Here is a 17820-nt window from a genome sequence, read left to right as displayed (position 1 = left end):
GACCTTGTGGCTGCCTATAAGTTCATCACGGGGGCACAGAAGGGAATTGGTGAGGTTTTATTCACCAAGGCGCCCCCGGGGGTTACAAGAAATAATGGCCACAAGCTAGCAGAGAGCAGATTTAGACTGGACATTAGGAAGAACTTCTTCACAGTTAGAGTGGCCAAGGTCTGGAATGGGCTCCCAAGGGAGGTGGTGTTCTAACACTACCGTGGAAGAGATTCAGAGCTGCTTTTATTTTTGCATGACTGATACAGAATCATAGAAAATTAGGGATGGAAAGGACCTCAGGAGGTCATCTAGTTCAACCCCCTGCTCAGAGCAGGACCATACTGACTCCAGTATTTTGGTCTCGTTGTTCATTTTCCCTCTGACTAAAATCTATGCAAGGAGGCAAGTGGAATGTTGAGATTAGGATCCACCAGGCACATCTCAGTCACATTCTTCCAGCTGTTCAGAAAAAAACACCTGAGGTAAATATAAGAGCTTGTGGGACATTCAGGAGAGGCACTGGGTGGGGAGAAAAGCAGCCTCTCTGAATATTGGTGGCTTTGCTTTAGTTTGTCTGGGCCCCCCGTGGGAGAAAATGAGGTAAAAGGGATGTGTGGAGACCTCTAATTAATACTGTGGTCAAGTACACATAAGAAGGAGCAGGTTAAATCCAAAAACAGAGGCATCCCTGACATGTGCATGGGTTACACCTTGGTAGGTGAGAAGGAATAATATAAGGAGGAATAGAGATTTAGGTTTCTTAATGTCGCAGAAACTGCCTACTGATTGCAAAATTATACTTGTCACTTTAAATACACCACTGCTTTCAGATTATTTTAAAACTGTTGGCCAATTAGAAATAGGACAGCAAAATTAATGGTCAAGCTAGTGGCCCCGTTTCTCCTTTCATACTCAGCAATTTAACATTGCCACTACTGCCCAGCTGCCAAATTCCCAGACCCATAGAAATCCCTGCAGGCTGTCTTGGTCCTCCCTGCTTTAGAATATACTTGTATTTAAGGTATCCTACCCCTGCTGTGCACTGCAGCGGAGTAGAAGGGACTTCTATTTTAGCTGCCAAGAGGCAGGCCTGTAGGTGGTGCAGATGGAATAATTTCTAAGTGAAATATCATTGTCTTGCCTTTTATATTGGTCCAGATTACAGTGTAATTGGCTCAAGAAGGGGCAGTGATCTTTTGAAGTGTTTTGCTAAGCCTCATCATGCTTGCAGCATTCAATAAGTAAGAACAGTAATAAAAGAGAAGTATAAAAGTTCAACAGGAAAACTAATAATAAGGAAGAATAGTTCATTCTAATAAACTTGGAAAACAGTACAATGGATAATGCAAAGCTTAATTTTAATGGCACTGGTAGGTATGAGGTGGAATCAGTTTACTTACCTGTAGTTCATAGCCAGCATTACATTTGTAATGGACTGCATCCCTGTAGCTGTATCCTGTTCCAAGCACAACCCCATGTTCTGGAGTTTCTGGTTTCCCACAAGACACAGGGACACAGATCTCATCTGAAAACAGTGGCACCCAGCTGCCATTGTCCTAAAAAATAAACATTCAAGATAACTAAAGCTTGTCTAATGTATCTCCCTACTACATAGCTGGTTCAATCAAGGATCTTACCAAAATGCCTGCATCAAGGAGAGCTAAAAGAATTCATCTTCATACATATATGAGAAATAAATATTGAATGAGAAAATTAAAAAAGCCATTGGGAGAGCCCTGACTACCAATATAGAGACAGGGAGTCATTTGCTGTAATTTGTATTGCAAGCTTCAACCCAGACTGGAGCCCAGCTGAGCTAGATACTGACCACTGGCATGGTGAGATGGAGAGATCCTTGGCTTGGGGATTATGGTCTAAAGAGAAGACAGGTAAAGGGCATGAGTCCGATTTCTGAGTGGCATGCAGGCTGTGCTGCATGCACTCTTTTCCGGTACCACCTCAGTGCCCACAGGCCCTGTATGTCATGCTGTGTGTATGTGGGTCCCTCCTGCTACACAGTGCAGCAGCTACCTTGCTGTACCAGGTTGGTGCCTTGTGCTGTGCAACATGGGGTTCCTGGGTCCTCCTGACCTACCCAGCTGCATAACCTCTCTGCCCTGACACCAGGGGTGGGTTCAGGAAGCAGAAGCTGGAAAAAGGAGGAAAAGCCTTGAGACTGGTGGTAGCAGCTACTGGAATGGTGGGGGGAGTTGTACTGCGACTGGAAGCCTGGTGGGGGAAGGCCACATGCTAACCCCTTTGGGGCCATAAGCAGTCTGCTGGCCATCAGGGCTATATTTTGGATAGCCCTGGTCCGAAATATCCCATTAAGAATAGGTCTGGGTGAATTAAAAGAACATTTGGTGAGTTACAGTGCAGTATTCTTGTGAAGAAGTAAGAGGAAACAGTTATTTCCCAAACCTGGAGGCCTCTGTATATACTGTTTGAGAAGTACTCACTTTTATTTCAAAAAAGAGGAGGGCATTATTTTTATTTTATAGTGCCTAATCCCTGTACTGTGGACAATCAGGCTTATTTAATCAGCAATGAATGCATGCATTGTTTATTTCAACAGGAGAGGCATGTCAGCATCTCGGTACAGAATGGTGACCTGACCGGTACTTTTGAAAAAAGAAAAGGAAGCAATTTTTACCTGGCACACTGATGTGCTTGCCACCATCAAAGTGTAGCCTTCTGCACATGACAATGTTACATTCTTATTCACAGTCAGTTCATCACCAGAAACAATTACATTGGTTAGATTTGTTGGCAGGGGACATTTTTTGAGGAAACAGGAAATACTTGTAGGAGACCACTGTCCATCCTCCTGACAAACGCACATATCTGCTTCTGTCTCCATCACGTAGCCCTCCAGGCACCTGCAATATATCACAAACATCTGACCACTGAATTGTGCCTGTGTATGATGTTTTACTCCTCAAGGTACAAAACTTTCAGTGTGGCTGGTTACTCAGTATTTGCTGTACCTTACTGGAGTCTACAGATTTCTCCATCTTTTCAGGGCAGATTCCTCTGACATGAAAGGTGAGTGTATATTTTTGTGGTATTTCCATGTCACCTGTAGCAGGAGTTCCAGCATTCTGGAGCTGCCTCTGCAGCATCCTCTGCCTGCTTTCTACTGCTGCAGCAGTGTAAAAGCAGTACAAATCTTTCGGATCTTGGCCCTTTCAGCTTCTTACTGCTCAGAAGAGACTCAGGTGATGGAACGCCACAGCAGCAGCTCCTACACCAACTACTGTTTGGGCATCTGCCATATGACCTAGATTAAGGAGGTATGGGAAAGATGTCCTTATGTACTTGAGGATTCCCTGCTGCTTGATTGGTTTGTTTCAGGCAAGGGCAGCTCTTAAACTGATCTCATTTGCATCAGAGATGGGACAAATCTTGAGCTGGCACCAAGTTTAGGCAACAGTAAAAGTGACTTAAAGCAAGATATGCTGCACCCCATACAAGTCCAACACTAAGTACAATCCAAGTGGATGGGGAAAAATTTGGCGTTCTGTGGGTTTGTCAATATAAGCACACATATATATGCATGTACACACACTACCTCCCCTCCCTATTCCTTGCAGTTAGGAGGGCTTAAGTGAAAATCCATGCATGTAAACCCTTAAAGTCGTGAAGTTCAGGTACCTTCATTCACAAGCTGTCCCTTTCATGCTTCACATTAACCACTCTCATTGCCTTTTCATTATGCCTCTGCCAAGAAATTCACTCTCCCATCACAGAAACAGTCACAAAGCGAAAACATTCTGGAAACTGCCACATTAAACCTGGACCTGCACCTTAGTAAGTTTAACATGAGTGCATATCTATTCACTGTTTCAGTGCATGGTGTGCTATGTGCTTGCAGCATTAAGGCCATAAAGACACGCCACCCTTGGAGCAGGATCAGCTGTGCCAGGATGGGTCTGCATATGCGGGAGCCCCTGAAGCCCCAGGAGCACCTGCACAGGTTCCTTTACTTTCAGAGGTGTGTCCTGGAAATCCCTTGGCAGGGGATTCCTCAGGCACATGTAGGCACATGTATTGTGCTGCTGTGCCCCGACTCAAATGGGGGAACCTCTGTAAATGGGGGAATACACCTTTTGTTGTGGCCACATGATAAGGAGCATGAATATTTGTTTCCTTGGATTTTGTGCTGCCATAAAAATCTTTATAGCAGCACAAAGGCCACATCTGTTTCTGGTTTAAAGTCTTCCACTACAGTGGAAGAAGAGGGTCACAAGAAGGATGTATGTGTCGTGTGTCAATGACTGTGAAGTTTTCTCCATCACTTTTCTATGTATTTTAAAAACTGTTTGTTAAACTAAGTATAAATTTGCTTTATATATACCATTTTTGTCCTCCAGTTATTAGATGGAAATATAATTTCAGCTTCATACCTGTATTGGACTTTGCTTCCATAGGTGTGTGCCTCTCCGAAAGCTACAGCATTTGGAATGGATGGCGGGGGTCCACATGTCAGTAGCTCACACTGAGGATGCGGCTCTCTCCAAACACCCTCCTCCGTACAAGTCAGGTCTGGATTCCCTTGCATGGTAAAGCCAGGTACACAGTTATAGGTGATTGTGTTCTCATGCGTAGAGCTGCTCCCATTGATGTAAGCATTGGGGATGGTGGGTGGGGAGCCACATGTGATCTGCCCACAGCGTGGAAAACCCGAGCTCCATTTGTCAGCTGCCTTGCAGGAGATCTCAGAAGGCCCAAGCAGCTTGAAGCCCTCCAGACACTGGAACTGTGCACTTTTCCCACAGCTGAAGTCTTTCCCAATAACAATCCCATTCTGGATCTGTGGCACTGGGCATGCACAGAGCTGGCAAGAAGGGAGGCTCCCACTCCAAGAGCCATTGGACAAACACTGCCGCTGTGAATCTCCATGTAACTGGTAACCTTTGAAGCACACATACTGTATGAATTCCCCGTAGCTAAAGTTTGACCCATTCAGAAAGCCATGAGAGAGGTCCTCTGGAGGGCCGCAGTTGACTGGCTCACAGAATGGAGCCTCCCCATCCCAGGTGCCATCCAGTTGACAGGTGAAGATGGATGCTCCATGCAATATATAGCCTTCATTGCAGTGATAATGAACCTCCTTCCCAAAGGCATATTCTGATCCAGTAATTGTCCCATTGGGAAGAAGTGGAGGCATTGCACACCTGATGGCTTTACAAACTGGAGCAATTCCACTCCAGCTACCATTTGCAAGGCAAACTCTACTTCTGTCCCCATCCAGCAGGAACCCTTTGTGACACAGGTACTCAGTTCGCTTTTGAAATGTGTATTCTTCTCCAGTCACTCTGCCATTCGCTAAAGCTGGTGGCTGGCCACAGGAAATGGGAACACAAATGGGCTCATTCCCATCCCATGTCTGGTTTTCCTGGCATGTTCTTTTAGCTGAGCCGCTTAACTGGTATCCAGAATTGCATTCATAATGCACAGTGTGCCCATAAGTGTAGTTCTCTCCTTTTATACTTCCATTCATGAGTTTGTTAGGCATGCTACACGATATCGCTTCGCAAAATGGAGGAGCACTACTCCACCGTCTATTAGGCAAACACAGCCTTGTGTTGGAGCCAATAAGTTTATACCCTGGGTTACAGGTATAGTGCACTGTACTACCGAGTGTATTCTCTGTAAAATGCAAAAAGCCATTCTCTGGAGGGGACAGCAAGTGGCACTCTATGGATATGCACATTGGGGCAGTTCCATTCCAGGTCCCATCCTCCTGGCAAGTGAGAATGGAGTTTCCCAACAGCTCATAACCAGAGTAGCATGTGTACAAAATCATGGTTCCATATAAAAAGTTTGACGACTGTATTGAATTAGTTTCCTTCTGAGACATTCTTCTATTCTTCCAGGCACCTGCAGCTAATGCGTGGGCCAGAGGAGGGCTCTCAGTAAGGAGCATGTCTTCTTGGTTAAAATGTCTCTCCTTACTTCTAATCTGTGCATATTCCCCAAAGTCAATGTGGGGAGGTAGGCCGCAGTCTGTTGGCAGGCATGCCGGAGTAAAGCTAGACCATCCTGTCTCTTCACAGGTCTGCATGGCGAGACCAGCCAGCTGGAATCCTGGGATGCAGCTATAGATTACCATGGCACCAGAGCTGCAATCTGCCCCTTCCACAAAGCCATTCTCAATGGGCTGAGGGGGATGGCAGTTTATAGCTTTACAAGAAGGAATGTCAGCATCCCACTCTCCTGTCTCTAAACAGTGTAGTACATTCAGCCCTTTGAGCTGGAATCCTCTGTCACACGAGTACGTAACAGTTTCCCCATAATGAAAGTTTGCGTATGAATACTTGCCATGGAGTATCTCCTTAGGTGCTGGGCATTCAATAGGGTTGCAAGAAGGCTTTCCACCTAACCAACGACCATCTTCTCCACAGAGAATAGTTGTGTTTCCCAGTAGTTCAAAGCCTGGTTTACAAGTATACAGTGCTGTACTAAGATATGTAAGACCCTGCACATCCACAATGCCATTCTGGATTTCTTCAGGTTGGGGGCATTCCACTGGGATACATTCTGGGAATGGCATGCTCCAGGAGCCATTAGCTTGGCATCTGACTGTAGCTTCTCCTTTCAATAAAAAACCATCTGTGCAGACATACTTCACAGTGCTACCAAAATGAAGAGGCGATGCCAAAGGTTCACCGAAGGGAATGTATGGAGGCCTACGGCATAGCACAACTTTGCAGACAGGAAACGAATCACTCCATTGCTGTGACTGCAAACATTTCAGCACAGAGGCACCATGCAGTTCATAGCCCTCCCTACAGGAAAACTGTACAACCCCTACTTGGTTAACCATCTCTTTCAAGACCAGCTGGTTTTCAAGCAATGGTGGTTCTGGACACTTTGCCAGCATGCACTTTGGGTTTTGCTTTTTGCTCCATTTCCCAGACTTCTGGCATGTCCAGGAGGTATCTCCAGACAGCTTGTAGCCCTCATCACAGAAAAACTCAACCTTGGATCCCACATCAAAACTTTCTCCGTTGGTGTGTCCATGCTGGATCGGTGGGGGTTTCCCACAACTAAGAGTAACACAGGAAGGAAGTGATTCACTATACCACTGGCGATTGGACTGGCAGACAGCCACTGAGCTTCCAACTAACTTGTAGCCAGCATGGCACTGATAATTCACTCGATTTTCAAAGACATATCCAGTTGTGTCCTGCAAAACAGATGAGGCAAAGATACACATGACAGAGATTTACAACCTTGGCATAACCCATTTGATTTTATTATTTTTGTCTCTGTATCTTATACTTGGTCAGATACAAGACAGACTTCAGGATGGATTCCAAAGAAATTAATGCCTGCTTTGGAAATATGCGAGCAAACTCTGCCTTTACTTGTACTCTGAAATCAGGCAGAAGGCACAGTAAAGTTACACCTTATAGATTAATTAATTTAGAGAGGCATAAGCTTTTACGAGCAACTGCTCACTTTGATAGATGCTATTATATTACAGTACATTACATCTGATGAAATAATTTGTAGCTCAAAAAAACTTTTGGATCTCTGAATTAGAGATATAATTCTACCCTGCCTTCTGCCTGACTTCAGACTAGGACAGCTGACTACCTCTCTTTGAAGTCAGTGAATTTGTATTGAATGCAATGGTAAAACATTCAGTTCTAAAAAGTGTAAAGCTAGAAAATGTTTTCCCTACTTTCCTCTCCCCATCCCACATAAATGAAAAAAGATCTGTACACAAGAAGGAAAAAGAGCAGCAGGAAGCTAGGAGTAGCTAGAGCAGGGGTGGCCACCAGTATACCAGAAATGGCACAGGCAGCCTCTTTTTGTGTGACTAGGCAGACTGGGGAAGGGACAGGCAGCACAGCAGCAGATAGGGCAGGGAGCAGAAACCTGAACAACAGACGAAGCAGGAAACAAAAGGCAGGAAAGAGAAAGCAGAACAACAGACCGGCAGGGGAAGGTGATCAGAGAAGTACTTGGATAGGGTGTGGGGCCAATTTGTGGCACACCTGCCAAAAAGATTGGCCTCCACTGTGCTACAAAACAGCTTGCAACTGATGTGGCTCTTTAGCTTAAAGCTTTATCTTGCACTAACATGAGATTGCAAGAAAGGACTACTTGGAGAATTTTATAAATAATGCCACTCTTACTTATATATTACTGTTTTTCAGTATGATGATAGTAACAGAACGAAAATGAAATGAGAGGTCACTAGAGAAAGAATTGAGTATTTTCAGCCCATTTAGCTGTCCCCTGCAGCAGGCTTGAAAACAACCAAGCATTTGTTATCTTTAGAGAAGCAGTTAAAATGATTCTAGATACAATGTGTTCCCTGTCCTGTTCATAACAGAACTATCTTGCCATTGTCAGCCCAGTTTTTTCCATACATAAGTGTATAGTCCTGAGTACTGTTTTTACTCTCTCTACATGATGGTTACTAAGCTACAGGGAAAGTAACACTGTAACCAGCATTTTCAGGTTGTGAGATTTTACTCTTGGAGTTTTGATGCATCCTTCCCACTCTTCCTGTAGCTGATTACTGAAGCCTCAACTGTGAAGAGAGATTTGTTCCCACTCCAGCCTAATTTCCATCGTTTCAACAGATTTACAGAGATAAAAAATCATTTGCAGCATTTGTGTGTATTCTTCATATGTGTGTTTGCAAACTCCTCATCTGAGCAGATAAAAGACTATTTGTTATGCAGAAGTAGTACATGTACATGCAGCAACATGATGAATGCCATCACCCCTTTTTTTTGCTTCCTTAACTACTCTGGAAGTACATTTACAGGTTCTTTGCTGCATTTGGGGCCCATGCAGATTTTGCAGGGTCAGCAACAACTAATGCATTGGAAAACGGGTCTCTAAATGGGAAAAAGTGTAAAAAGAGCAATATAAGCTGAAGACATCAGAGTAGTGCACAGATTGTGGGATATCTTTGCGTAGGATTCATAGCACAAAAAGTTTATATTACTGTTGGCAATTCCTGTAAGAATTAAGATGCAGTTAAAAATAATTCACAGCAGACAGAGTAATATGTAGTGAGAAATCTAGGAGGATGAGAAATCCTATACTCACAAACAGTTCAGAGGAAAAAAAACTTAAAAACAAATTTAAATCTTTACAGTAAAGATGAAGATTTTATCATGAAAGCAGTGCTGTACATCAGAGTACAACCGTACAATAAGCTGAGTACAGAGTATAATGACTATGTAAGGCAGTCATCATGTCTTTTGGCTGCGACGGTGATGTTAGGGTCTGGTGGCATCTTTTGTTTTAACTTAAAATATAACTTAAAGGGCAAACTCAGCTCTCACTAGGAAACTGCATGTGCCTCTGTTCTCGCTAGGAAACTGTGTGCACCTCCAGAAGGGTAATATTTTCTTGTTATAATTTACTGATTTAAAATCAGATCATTTTAGTAGCAGGCACAGAAACATCAAGGTATGTGAGCTAGCTCCAGCACTTGATAAAGTACTAGGCAGCAGCAGGAAGCTGCTCATCTGCTGAGGAAGAGAAATGTTTGGCAAGACATTTAGGAAATCACAGAAGATGCTATGACAAGCAGTTATCAAACCCTTCTTCCTAAACAGAATCTCAATTAATCTGTTCCTTCTTCTAAGCAGCCTGATGTTGTTGCAAGGCTGTCTACTCCCTCCCCATCTCCATCTGCTGCCTGGTGGCCCTGGTTACATCCTTATTTAACTTTAATAGGATAGGGGTGGGGGGAACACTGGGTATCATTAAGACAGGTAAACCTTGCTCGTGCAGAATGCGACTGGGAAAGCTCTTACTGTACCTTAATAAATCCGTTTTCAAGGTTGGGTGGTTCTCCACAAGATACCGGGTGGCAGGTGGGCAAGCTGCTACTCCAGCTGCCTGTGGCTTCACATGTCCTTTTCTTCTCTCCTTTGATATAAAATCCTTTGTTGCAGCTGTAAGCCACTACTGCCCCAAAACTGTAGTTGGTTCCACTTGCGTAGCCATTGCTAATGCCTGGTGGTTCTCCACAGCGAACCGGGATGCACTGGATACTCAAAGGAGAAGGATTCCACTGGCCACCTCGAATGCACTCGATCTTGGCAGAAGTGTTTAAGACAAAGCCTTCCATGCATTTGAAGCTCACGACTGAGCCAGCAGCAAATTTTGCTTTGTTAATGGATTCCAGGATGCTGTATGACACTGCAGGTGGCTTCTCACAAAAATCAGCTATGCAGTGAGGCATCTCCATGCCATCAGGTGGCACCCACTTCCCCTGTGCATTGCAAAGCAGCTGGGAATTGGCTGCCAAGCTGTAGCCATCTGCACAGTAGTAATAAGCAATATCTCCAAACAACCGATGAGCACTTTCAGGTGAAGCGTGTTCCACATGGGGAGGTTCATCACAGGAAACAGCCAAACACTGTTGGTGACTCATGCTCCACTCACCGCTGGCTAAACATTCTACAGTTTCAGGGCCAACTAACGTGTAACTGTGGATCAGACAAAGGCCAACAATGTTCATAGTTAAGCTGATAACCAAAGTGTTAAAACACTAGAAATACAACTTCCCAGAACCCAGGGAAAGCAAGGGATAGAATCCTTAATAGAATCCATGCTAAGCACAGCCATGAAAATTAACGTGCTTGTTCATGGTTTAGATACTACTGCATTTCGGGAGGAAATGCAGCACCCTGAATAGCGGTTATCTATTGACAGATAGGTTAGATAATATGGCCATCAGCTCACACTGGCAGATCTCTCACTTTGGTGACACTTTCCACTACAAGCCAAATAACACTTCCACCAAAAATCCCTCTTTCCTATCTCTGAAAATAGAAGTCAACCAAACAAACAATCTCTACTGCCAAGCAGAGATTCTTATGCCTGGGGAAGGAAGGAGAACCGAAAATTCCACACAGACCCCTAGAGTTCTTATACTAATCACACTGATGTATGAATATGCCAGATATTATGGAAACGGGTACCAGTACAGACTCCTACATTAGTTAACTGGAAATGCCAGTGTGGTTAATGGGCATTTGGTAATGCCTTCTCTCTAAGAAAATGCCAGTACCTATAAAATTAAATGTATTAACAAATACAAGTGAAATGTATTTCTAAACCTTCACAAACACACAAGTTTAATGTGTGGCAAGTGAACAGTATTACAGTTACATATAGCTAAGCAGTCTCTGGGATTTACTCACAGCCAATAGTCCTGACGCCAACTGGCTCATTAAACCTCCAGCTGTTTAAATATATAACATGTTGTCCATGTTTTTATGTTTGTTTAAAAGCCTTAGTTTTTCTGTGGTGTGCTCATACAGAAAGAGGATAAAAAGTCACCACTGGAATAGTCTCTAATGAACCCTTGCAACTGTGGACTTGAAACTGAGTGTGCTGGCCACATCTGTAAAAGTACTTTCATTGATCTGTGGTATTTATTTTCAGAGGCTGTCATTTGGGATTCCAGGAAAGCAGCATAAAAATTGCCAATCTGTAATATAGTCTCTCATTACCATACAGGTAGAGTATGATTTCTACTGACCTATTTAGAAGGCTTGCATACATTTCAGAAACAGGATTAAATTGAATCAGGTTACATGTAATGTTGAAGATTCCAGCTTGGACTGTGTATTTATTTAATTCTTTCCAATAAGTAGAAAAATGCAGTGATTTGTAAACTTTGGCTCACAACTTGCAAAGACTTATATGCATGCTTAACTATATATGCACAAGATAGCACTATTGTTTTGGTGGAACTGCTTGCAGTGTGCAAAGTTAAACATGTGCAAACACCTTTGTAGAATTGGGGTCTGGATAGGATCCGCACTAGACTCCAATGAAGTGCAACCTGCTTTGTGTTGAAATGTAGTACAGAAACACACCACATTATTACCTAACAGTTTTAAGCCAGAAAGATGAGAGAATGTTTAATTAAACTACAGAAACACATTAAGGCAGGCAGAATCTAACACACTCGAATTTAAATTTGGCCATTTTCATATGAGGATGAAAAGTGCTATCAGGACCTTAACCTTGGCTCTATCACATGGCACCTTCAGCAGCATCCTGTGGTGCAACCCTCGCTTTACAGCAGTGGCTCTCAACCCTTTTAGACTCAAGGCACCCCTGGGCAAATGACAGCTTTTAGTTTTCTTTTTCTTTTTCTTTTTTTTTTTTTTTTTTACAAGAATTACTAGAACAATTCTTCTGTTGCAAAGAACTCAGGAAGACCAAAGCAGATCCGAATGTTCTTAATGCTATGGTTTCCTATTTGAAATCTGAGTTTATTATGTTCATAGTGTTTGGATCAGCACCCTGATTGAAAATCACTGCTCTACAGTGACCTGTGTGGCATAGCACAACCATTCAGTACACGATATATCTGAAAACTGATGGCATATTAGCTATCTCAGAGACACATGGGGGACTTTATGCTCTCTGTTAGGTATATTTACTGGCACACACCCAGTGCTGTTCTAAGGTGGCTATGGCCATGTATGGATATTTATTGCTACAGATAGTCCTGGGAAGGTTCCAAGCCTGTGAAATGCACCTACATCCTACCAATCCAGCTGACTGGTGGGATGGGCGGGGGGAGGGAAGGGGGACATTCTCCCACCTTGGGAACCTTCCCAATTTCTGCCACAAGAGAACAGCCCCTGCTCCTTGCACTCCTCTGGGCTGACTTGGAGGAGTGTGGGCAGAGGGGAGAGCACTCAGCTGCATGGCAGCCTGCTTCAATCTGCACTGCTCCAGGCTGATCCAGGTCAGCCTGGACTGGTATGGGGTGAGGCAGGGGCATTCTGCCACAGCAGGAACCCATTCTGGAAGGGTTCCCCCTACAGAATTCCTCCCCTGTTGCCAATCAGCTAACTGGTGACAGAGAGAAGCCATTCTCCAGCCAGAGGAACCAATTCTCCCCTTGCAGGAGATTCCCTCTCTCCCACCACTTAACTGATGAGTGAGAGGTGGGGGTAATTTTTTCAGGGCAGGGTTCCCACAGGTTCCATGACAGATCACCCTAGGACAGGCCATCAAGGGGCCAGATGATTCTGGGATATTAGATGTCCTCCTCACCCAAGAGAAATGTACAGCCGTTCAGTTTATATTGGGATAAGGAGAACCTTCCGTATAGTTACCCCATCTAACTTCTTGCACAAGAGCCAGTTCCCTTCCATAAGAAATCTCTTGAATATTTGTACAGCTCTTTGTTTGTGCCAGGAAAAAGCCTTTTCCCCTGACAAATGGAATGCCTTTCCCCCTGGCCTATATTACACCCAATTCTAGGTTAGCATGGGTGGGGTGAAAATGGCATGCTCCACAAGCCATGTAGACATGCCCTCAGAGCAACAGTGTCTCCTGCTAAATCACCAGTGTCCCTGTGTTCAGCAGCCTGCGGTTAATGGTAACTCTCCCATTCAAGTTCACAGTCAGTCAAGATAACTCTAGGCCAGTTATGGCATCTAACAAGAGTGCTGCCTGAATAAAAGGGGCTGGTTGTGCTATGTACACTTTTGCTAGTTCACAACAACCAACCATTACATTTAATTTCCAAAGAGTTACAAAGGAATCAACAGCTGATTAATAACTGTTCATAAAACTGAGTCCATAAGAACTTATGTTCTTAAAAAGCAGGTGATACCAGCATGCAGCATCTGGGGAAACAACCTTATGAATGAGAAAACTACGAGCCCCTGCTTAGCTTGACAACTTATCAGGGTATTGCTCTGGTAATGTTAATCTACATACCCTTCCTTACACGTATATGTGACTCTGTTGCCAAAAGTGAAGTTATTCCCATTGATGGTGGCATCTTTAATGGGAGGAGGGGATCCACAAGAGATGATATTGCAGACGGGAGGTTTGCTGTTCCAGCGCCCTGAAGCTTCACACACAAGTACTGAGGGACCCTGCAGACTAAGAAAAATGAAGGAAATTAGTAGGCTATAACTTTACCATGGATGTTGGCAAGCAGAAGCAAGGTGCTCTTTGCAGTTACTTTCTGTGTGAAATCCTGAACCCAGAGAAGTCAAGGGAAGTTTAGGGTATAAACAGATTTTCTTAAATGAAGCAAATCAGCTATGCTGGCGTGTGTCCTGCCACTGCTGATCGGCTTTATTGGGCAAAACACAAGTTGCCTGTTGTCCTGCCCATTGATCCTATGAAACAATGGGCGACATGTTCCATACTTACAGACACATCCTTGGGAATCTCTGGGGCGCGTCTCTGCAAGTGGGGAAAGCCAGCTCCAGTGCAGTCCCCAAACCACATCCCAGTGTTGAACCCCAGGGCTGGGGGGACCAGGGCTGAGACCATCAGTCAGCTGATCGTCGATTGCAATCCTGGAACTACACTGTAGCCTGGAACTGGCTCTGGGGCAGTCCTGGGGCTGAGACTGACAATAGATCCTGCAGCTGATTGGTAGTCCTTGCTGCAGGATTATGCTAGAGTGTCAGTGGGTACCTGGGGAATCCTAAATGGGGGAACTTGGGCAGGTACCCTTAGGGCTTGAGGAGCCCAATCCTGTGAGTTGGTGTAGGGGTGTGTAGGATCAGGCCCTTGAAGCCTAGAACTGCCTGCCCAGGGCAGCTGGAGAGAGTGGGCAGCTCTGGGATGACCATGTTCTCCTGCTATAAACCAAATAGACAACTGCTGCAGTTAAGTGGAATTTTGGGAATTTGGGTTTGTTTGCTTGGCCTTTGTGCCACTGTAAACATTTTCATAGCGGCGCAAAGCAACATCTGTTTCCACCCTTAGCCAGTAACTTCAGTGAGGCCAGAATTCCACTTTTCTATTCACAAAAAACACTGCTAAACCCTACCAGCAATAAGGGGCAATCAGAAATATTTCAGGAGAAGCTTGACAGAATACATTCACTGTACCAAGGGATCTGTTTTGTAGCCATGTTGGTCTGAGACAAGAGGAATACAAAACTTTAAAACTTTTGGTTCAGAGGTGATACCTTTTATTAGACCAACTAGAAAACAGCAATTTTTAAAATTTCTTTGCAAGCTTTTGAGCACGTGCCCTTCTTTTGGGTGAGGAGAAATCAAAGATTGTAAAAGTCCCCTTGGGTAGAAAATAAACTTCATTTTGCACAGGGAAAACTGAAGATGGACGTGTATTTCCCTGGGTCCCTGAGAGTTCCTTTGTGTGAGTTGCTCTTTGATATGCAGATAAAAGGTATAACCTCTCAACCAAGAGTTTTAGAGTTTTGTATTCCTTTTGTCTCAGATTAACATGGCTATGAAACAGATCCCTGAAACATGGAAGATACCGTATTTTAGCTGATTTTGGGGGAAAAAAAACTTCATAATGGATTACTGGCTTGAGTGGTGGCCAGACAAGAGGATGGTGGATTTTACCTCTCAAACACCTAGTTTAGGCTTTATATAAAAATAATTAATTCCCCTACTCTGCAAAAGCACCTTCAAAATACTTCCATGGTACCCATTTAAAATTGAACTGGCCTTTGTAACTGTAATGGCCTTTTTCATGGAATGGATTCTGTGTATGAGAGAAACCACAATCTACACAACCTGTTTGGCCTGACTAAGCAGTCATAGACAAAACTTCCATTCACCCCAGTGAGGTTTATGTGTTACTTAGGAGTGGAAGACCAAACCTTTACTTATGTGTATGGCATGGTTCTACCCTGCCCTGTAGCTTCACATTAAATGTGAACAGAAAGCTGTATTTAAGCTTTATCATCTTACACCACTGATGTCACTTGCACCTATTTGCACATATTTTACAAGATGTAAATGACTGCACCAGGGGGAACTGTGTAAGGGGAAAATCAGCCCTGAGTATATATGTATGTAAGTGTACATGATATTTTGCATATGACTACGATAGACAGATATTAAGGATTGGAAATTATGCTTATGGCTATTTTTTTTTTCTATTTATTCATTTTAACTGTTTCCCAAATATTCATTTATGCCATGCTTGAGCAACATAGTCAAGGAAAATAAAAACATCAGATGAGTCTTTACTGCACAGCTTTGTTCATTTATTAAAATGGCTTTGTAGGACACTTTAAGCCAGAGGTGACCAATTATGGCACATGTACCACAAGTAGCACAGGCAGTCTGTGTGGCACGTGGCAGATCACAGTGGGAACAGGCAACATGGTGCAGATAGGGAAGGAAGCAGAAAGCAGAGCAGAAATGGGAAGGGCATCAGAATGGCACTCAGAGAGGATGTAGGGCTAATTTATAGCACTGCTGTCAAAAAGGTTGACCCCCACAATGCTTTAAAGTATAGGAGCTCCTTCTGTCAGCAGCTTAAGAGCACAACAAAGATAATCTTGTGTGAGCAGTGAAATGTAATTAAGGACACAGCAACCAGTAAGGGTAAATAAAAACTCTGGGTCAATATCCATATGTCAGAAAAATGTGTTAGAGCTTGCTTATAGAGAGAACATAATAAATATTAATGAAACACCTGAGAAGTCTTTTCCAGACTGTTGGGATTTTGTATAAAACATGGAAAGTATCTCAAATCCTTAAGTATTTTGCTTTATTGAGAATTCATATATTTCATCCCACATGTGATTTTGCAGTAACAATTTGTGTTTAACACACTCTCCTTTCCTAGAGTATAACTTGGTTATTTTGCCACTTTTACCTGTATCCACTGTGACATGTGTAGGATACAGTAGAAAGATATGTTGTGCCAGCCAGCACGTATTTTCCATTGTTTATGTCCTGTGGACTGGGACATGTTACTATTTTACAAGAGGGAGGAGAACGATTCCAAGCACCGTGAGCCAGGCACAATGTTTCTTTTTCACCCACTAGATTATATCCTACATTACATCTGTAAGAAAAGAACAAAAAATCACTAACACATGCATACATTTTATTTGCTTAGGACTCTGCTCAACTAACCTTTTCCTTGCTCCATTGCCCACCCCCTGGCACTGAAAAATTCATAGAGGATAGAACTTTATTGGTCAAGAGTCAAATTTTCATCAGTTTTATGCAAACCAAAATGTATGGCTCCAACTTAAACTTTCTCAGAAATGTAAGGTGGAGTTCGTAGGCTCACGATTTGTTTATGCTGTAAGTATAGTAACTTCCCCATACTCCAGTGAACATCTAGATGGCTCCCTGTGGGCCCCTTCTTCATACATTTTTAAAACTTAGATAATTGGGAGTCAAAGCGACATAGATACTTAGGAGCCTCTTATTGGAAAACTAAGTCGCTTTTGTAAAAGGGATTCAGGAGCTTATTTAATTTAGATACTTCTGAAAATTTTACCCCTTGTAGATGTTTTTCTGAATGACATGCAAAGGAAAAGAACACAGGGAAACCTAATGGCTTCAGCCTTTTAACTAATGCATTCTTTGCATATGTCCTCAAAACCCCACACCACTGATAGGATAGAATTATACCCTTATAGGCAGTAGGGACATAACAGTTCTTAACCTAATATGGCAATTTTCATTTGGTATTGCACAATGACCAACAAGGAGCATTCATTGAAAAAATAACCCCATTGTGTCACTGGGAAAATGGAACACTTTACACTGACTCTAATTCAGACATTTTTCACAATTTGACAATATCTTCAGTTTTGGTACCCAAATCTACATGATTAGCATCCTGATTTTACAGTAGTATGGTAGACACCCTTAACCATGCAGCATTTCCCACTCTACAGTGATTTCTGTATTATGATACCTTTTATCTTGTGAATTTGAATTCTTTTTCAAACTCCGTTTTTCCAGCGATGCCTACAAAATAGTTGGAAATCACTGGGCAGCTGATGTACTGAGACTGCTGCCTAACCCACTAACATATATGGTCTCCTTGTTTCTTGCGTGCTCCCTT

The 17820-nt window shown here is 43.2% G+C and overlaps 1 protein-coding gene across 1 annotated transcript in view; it reads right to left on the bottom strand.

Moving 5' to 3' along the window:
• SVEP1 (sushi, von Willebrand factor type A, EGF and pentraxin domain containing 1) overlaps positions 1-17820 on the bottom strand; it is a gene marked incomplete at its 5' end in the record, with an annotated part of 183300 nt that overhangs the window by 33314 nt on the left and 132166 nt on the right. The window contains 6 exons of the mRNA XM_025208993.1: positions 1392-1547; positions 2645-2870; positions 4398-7183; positions 9791-10463; positions 13729-13896; positions 16612-16803. Coding sequence (XP_025064778.1) covers positions 1392-1547; positions 2645-2870; positions 4398-7183; positions 9791-10463; positions 13729-13896; positions 16612-16803 — 4201 coding nt within the window. The remainder of the gene's footprint in view (positions 1-1391; positions 1548-2644; positions 2871-4397; positions 7184-9790; positions 10464-13728; positions 13897-16611; positions 16804-17820) is intronic.

This window comes from Alligator sinensis, unplaced genomic scaffold, assembly GCF_000455745.1.
Source record: "Alligator sinensis unplaced genomic scaffold, ASM45574v1 scaffold371_1, whole genome shotgun sequence".
Classification (NCBI taxonomy): domain Eukaryota; kingdom Metazoa; phylum Chordata; order Crocodylia; family Alligatoridae; genus Alligator; species Alligator sinensis.
The sequence above is the reverse complement of the archived record's forward strand: the minus strand, read 5'-3'. Positions and strand labels throughout refer to the sequence as shown.